This window comes from Oryza sativa, chromosome 9, assembly GCF_034140825.1.
Source record: "Oryza sativa Japonica Group chromosome 9, ASM3414082v1".
In the NCBI taxonomy this organism is placed as follows: domain Eukaryota; kingdom Viridiplantae; phylum Streptophyta; class Magnoliopsida; order Poales; family Poaceae; genus Oryza; species Oryza sativa.
In genome coordinates this window covers 4,988,291-4,993,581 of record NC_089043.1, presented here as the reverse complement: position 1 = coordinate 4,993,581, position 5,291 = coordinate 4,988,291, and the positions used below count along the sequence as shown (strand labels likewise).

Here is a 5,291-nt window from a genome sequence, read left to right as displayed (position 1 = left end):
AGTGCAGCTAGCGTTTGTGGGGGGTGCCGGCGCAGTGATGTCGACGTGCCGACGGAAGTTTGGCCGGTGGTGGAGCATTGAAGCGCTAGGTGTGGATTAGCAGGGAGCGGGCGGCAGGTGTAAACCTAGCCCGGGTTGATCGGGACAGCAACGACGATACTTCAGTCGTCGTCTTCCCTCTTGGCATTGTCGAGCCGTCTCATCCCTCTAGTGGGGCTGTCAGGTGAAAAACCTTATCTTGGTTCTCCCTGAGACCATGACAAACAACAGCGGTGGTGCTCATCGTCGTTGTTCTCCTTGGAGACGTTGTCTAGGAAGCCCCCTTGCCAAAGCTTCTCTCAGGCAGTTGGTGCGGGCTCGCTCTAGATGTCTTGTCCTCTTACGATGGCACCTTAGCTTTTACAGGTTGGCCATGTTGGCGGGCCTTAGGGGGGAGAGCGGTTCCATCTTCTCTCTCACCCTCTCCCATTCAATCCTAAAAACGTGGATAGAGTCGAGTTTGGTGGCCGGCTGTTAGGGCTTGGTTTTGAGTGGTCTCGACCGTAGCTTCCTTGTTGGTCTATTGGAAGCCGATCCGGTGCTAGTCTTCTCCTTGGTTGTCTGTAGGCACCGTCAGTGCGTGGTGGTGGTGATGTTTTTTTTTCTTCTTGGCTACTGCCTTCCAGGGGCACTAGTCTTGTAAGTTTTTACCACTACATTCAATGAATCTGGTGCTGATCGTTAAAAAAAGAATATTATTTCTAACTGAAGCATTTGTATGTTCCATCATCAAACATATGAGATTTTAAACCATATATACATTGCTCGAGAATTCTTTTTATCTCTTTTCTTGCCGAGACCATGAAAATGGCTAAGGCCGTGCCCGGACTATTGGGTTGGAAAACACACGGAGCTATGAATTAGCGCATAATTATTTATGTATTAGCCAAAGAATTGAAAAATAGATCATGATGATTTTTATAAAGCAACATTACTATAATTTTTCTAAAAGAACCATACCATTTAAGCGGTTTAGAAAAGGTGCGTGCAAAAACGAACTCAGCGTAAAGATGGTTAATTAGCAATTCATTAAAGCAGTAGTCCTAGTTTAAAAAATAAATAACGGTAACAAAACAACAATTATAGACAAAATTCAAGCTCAAATAAAAACAATTAAGACAAAGCCTATGCCTATCAGAGCAAGGATAATAATATAGCCCACTTTCTACTAAGTATTAGCCTATACTAAAGTCAACACATATAATAGATTAGCTATAAGGTTAGCTATAATTTTCTTCTTCTTCTATCTCTATCTCTCACTTAGAGCAGGTACAATAGCAGGCTATTAGCCAGCTATAAACATATTTTAATGAGATAAACGATGAGAGAGAAGACCAGCGGGCTACAGATTTGTAGCCAGCTATAGCACGGACTCCAAGACGCAATGTGTGTATGACAGGTGTGACCGTATATTAATAGTATAGTAAGCAACTATTGTATGAATTGGCTATTAGATTGGCTATAGATGAATTGGAGCTAGTAGTGGGCTATACTATTGAACTTGCTCTTATACATTTAATGTATTTGTCTTGGAGATTGTGTTAAGCTAGCTCTTGGATGAGAGCCAACACTATTCTCTTTTGTTTACCTCTCTCCTCTACATAAGATTATAAGATTATAGTAGGCTTATAGCTCACTATTATACTTGCTCTCAGTAGTAGGCATCCATCCATCCATCCTTATCAAAATACAGCGTGTACTAGCTTTGGAAAAGTTTAAGGTTATGAGAAATAATTGGTTTTTTTAATTGAAAATTTGAGATTTAAACATGTGTCCATAAAATCCGGTAAATTTGCAGTTAATACTATTTGTGAAAGTTGTATATTTTTATCATTTGAAAATTTGAATGCAGGGAAAAATACGTACTGGTACTAGTATGCATCTGTATACAGTACTCCTAGCGATGGATTTGCGTTGCGAGGTGGGCAAGCAGGCAAGAGGCAAGAGGGAAGAGGATGGAAAAGACAGCACTGCACAGCCACAACAGCGTTGCAGCCTGCTGCCCTGCCTTGCCTGGGGAACCCCGAAAGCAACCCAACCCAGGGAGGGAGGGAAGCCGAAAAATCAAAAGCGAACCAACGCAACGCAATAAAAGCTCCTCTCTCTCTCTCTCTCTCTCGCTCTCAAACCCCAACTCTAATAAATAAAAACCTCTCATCCATCGCCTCGTCTTCTTCGTCTCTCTCCCTCCACCTCCGCTCCTACTCTGCTGCTCCACCACGACCAAAAGCCATGCCTATGCTGCTGCTGCCGCTCTCCTCCTCTTCCGCCATTGCCGCCACCTGAGCTGAGCTCTTGTACTCGCTACGCTACTCAAGATGGCTTTCGCCACGCTCTTTGACTCCCTCTACTGCCCCGAGGAGCACCTCGACCTCTTCCATGACACCGCCGCCGACGACGACCTCCACCTCGACCTTCACCTGCACCAACCCCCACCGCCGCCGCCGCTCCTCGACGACGACCTGCCTGCGCTGTTCCACGCGCTCAGGGGGAAGGAGGACCCGCTGCGCCCCGCCGCCGACGACGACGGCTACGGCGGGGTGTCTGCCCGGGAGGCGGCGGTCGGGTGGGCGCTGCGCGCCGTCGCGAGGCTCGGCTTCTCCGCGCTCACGGCCGCGCTCGCCGTCGCCTACCTCGACCGCTGCTTCCTCGGCGGCGCGCTCCGCCTCGGCGACCGCCCCTGGATGGCGCGCCTCGCCGCCGTCGCCTGCGTCGCGCTCGCCGCCAAGGTGGAGGAGACGCGCGTGCCCGTGCTCCTCGACCTCCAGCTCTGCGCCGCCGAACGCGCCGACCCCAACGAGGCCTACGTGTTCGAGGACAAGACGGTGCGCCGCATGGAGCTGCTGGTGCTCTCGGCGCTCGGATGGCGGATGCACCCCGTGACGCCCCTCTCCTACCTCCAACCCCTCCTCGGCACCGCCCACGCCGCGCGCCTTCACCACTGCGACACCGCATTGCTCGCGCTGATGCCCGGTGGGTCTTCTCTATCCTCTTCTACGACAAAGCCACCACATTTCTCGCAAAAAGACTCCATGTTTTATCTTGTTAGCGTGGGCGCGTGCAGATTGGAGGTGGCCTCGCCACCGCCCTTCGGCGTGGGCCGCCGCGGCGTTGCTCGCGACGGCCGGATGGTGCGGCGGCGGCGGCGGCGACGACGCCGAGCTCCTAGCCCTCATCGATGCCCCCAAGGTCAGTAGTAATGGCTCCCACTAGCATCGCGCGTCGTCTTCTCGCCGCCATCGTGGTGATGAAAATGTGTGCGGTGAGCGCAGGATGAGATGGCAGAGTGCGCCAAGATCATCTCCGAGGAGGCGGCGGCGGCGGCGGCGGGGGGCATTGTGATCGGCGGCGAAAATAAGCGCAAGGGCGCGGCGGGGCTGTACTCGGCGCCGGCGAGCCCGAGCGGCGTGATCGGCGCGTCGGCCTGCTTCAGCTGCGACAGCTCGTCCAGCAGCGTCGACTCGCTGTTCGCCGCCTTGGAGCCACCCGGCCGGCCGATCAAGCGCGGCGCCGCCGCCGCCACCACCGCGGATCCGCTTCCCGCCGACGAGGAGAGCCGCGACGCCTGGCCGCCGTACGCCGCATGAGGCTGCTCTGGTCGGTATCGGGAAGGGGAGAAGCTAAAGCAAGCCACTAATTAAGCTTAGGAGGAGGAGGGTTCAGTCCAAGAAAAAGATGTTCCATTAACGCAATGCAAGAATGCAGGTGCGAAGGGGTAGGTTCATTCATGTAGCCATTGATGGTCTCTTGGAGCTCAGCTCAGCCTCAACCTCAACCCACCATAGCCATGGATGGAGGTGAGGAAGAAGCTGTTTTGTCCTGTCTGCTCACTCTGCTGGTACCACCACTGTTAGAACCATGCTTCACACTCTCTCTCTTGTTTCTCTCTCTAGAGAGAAGAGAGAGAGTATAAAGGAGTAGGAGTATGAGGAGTGGCAACAATGGCAATGGCATCAAATGCTGCAATTGCCCACTTCCCATGAGCAGCTAGAGCTACAACAGCAGACCTGAGGCTATTGTGCTCACCTCTTCTTCTTCCACCATTAATGAAAATGCATTACTACTAGTAGATCTCTCAAATTTTTACTAGTGCTGTTTTGGCTTGCATGGAGCTTCTCTCGTTTTGCCCAAATAAATGTGCATTCTTCCTATTCTCTTCCAACTGCGTTAGCATCAACATTGCTGGGAATGTCTCTGTTGTGTTCATGTGCTCTCTGATTAATGGCAGCTTGGGATTTAGCCAAACACAAGACCTATTCCCACTAAAACTGTTTCAGTGGTTCCAACCTTGGTTTCGATCACAAATGAACATATGAAGTATCAGGAAAAAAAAGTGCATTATGCCCCCTTTTCTCTCTTTTTTTTTCTCTAAAATTCGTATGGTACTAGCAAGGGAATCTATGTTAAAGGTTGATAATTAAAACCCCCTCAATCAATATGGGCCTGAAAAACAAAATCCCTACTGAAAAATTTTTGAAAACAAAAAGATCAATTTTACAGGTGGCTTTCCTCACAAATTGTGGGAATGGCTAGAGAAACATAGTAGTGATGACTCACCGGTCTTCTAGCTCACCCTGACATTCTCTTTTTTTTTATTGCTTAATTTTAAATTTCAAAAACTTGATGGTGCAATATGGATTTGACTTTGTTTTCTCTTCAATTCCTACGTGGACAAGCATGTGTCCACACAAGAAAAGGACCAGAGAGAAAATCTGCTAGACTCTTCTTTTGGTGAGGAACTGAGTGAGGACAGCCTCTTTCTTTTTGGCAAAATTCTCTTAAGTAAAATAAAGAGGAGAAAGCAGAATTAAAGATGGCAAAAGAACTCCCGGGCTTGCCACGTAAAGACAAGCGAGGACTACTCCTAGTTAAAGCCAAAGAAAGAAAAAAAATAGGAAAAGGCATCTTGTTCTTGCAATGGAGGGAAAATAATTTGGAGATCACAATGATTGGACGCACATTGGTAGATTTACTCCTATTATTAGTCGGAATCGTCATGTAGTGGCCAAGTTAATTATGGATGGGAATGATGGGTATGGTCATAAATAAATGTGCAGATTCTACTCCATCATGTTAATTAATTTTTCCCAAGTCATTTCTTCATAACATAGCTCGTGCAGTATCACACCTAACACTGCCCTATAGAAATTTTCAATGTATCCGGTTACTGTTCAGTATTTTGTCCTGATCAATTTGCACTGTCCGATGTGAATTCTAACAGTACTGTTAGTTCCAAAGCCCATATTGGTCTC

The 5,291-nt window shown here is 49.1% G+C and overlaps 1 protein-coding gene across 1 annotated transcript; it reads left to right on the top strand.

Moving 5' to 3' along the window:
- Window positions 1-2,216: 2,216 nt before the first annotated feature.
- Window positions 2,217-4,225, top strand: LOC4346394 (cyclin-D3-2-like). The gene is made up of 3 exons (NM_001422700.1): window positions 2,217-3,012; window positions 3,104-3,228; window positions 3,312-4,225. The coding sequence occupies exons 1-3, from the start codon at window positions 2,358-2,360 to the stop codon at window positions 3,624-3,626; spliced, it is 1,095 nt and encodes a 364-aa protein (NP_001409629.1). The 5' UTR covers window positions 2,217-2,357; the 3' UTR covers window positions 3,627-4,225.
- The last annotated feature ends 1,066 nt before the right edge of the window (window positions 4,226-5,291 follow it).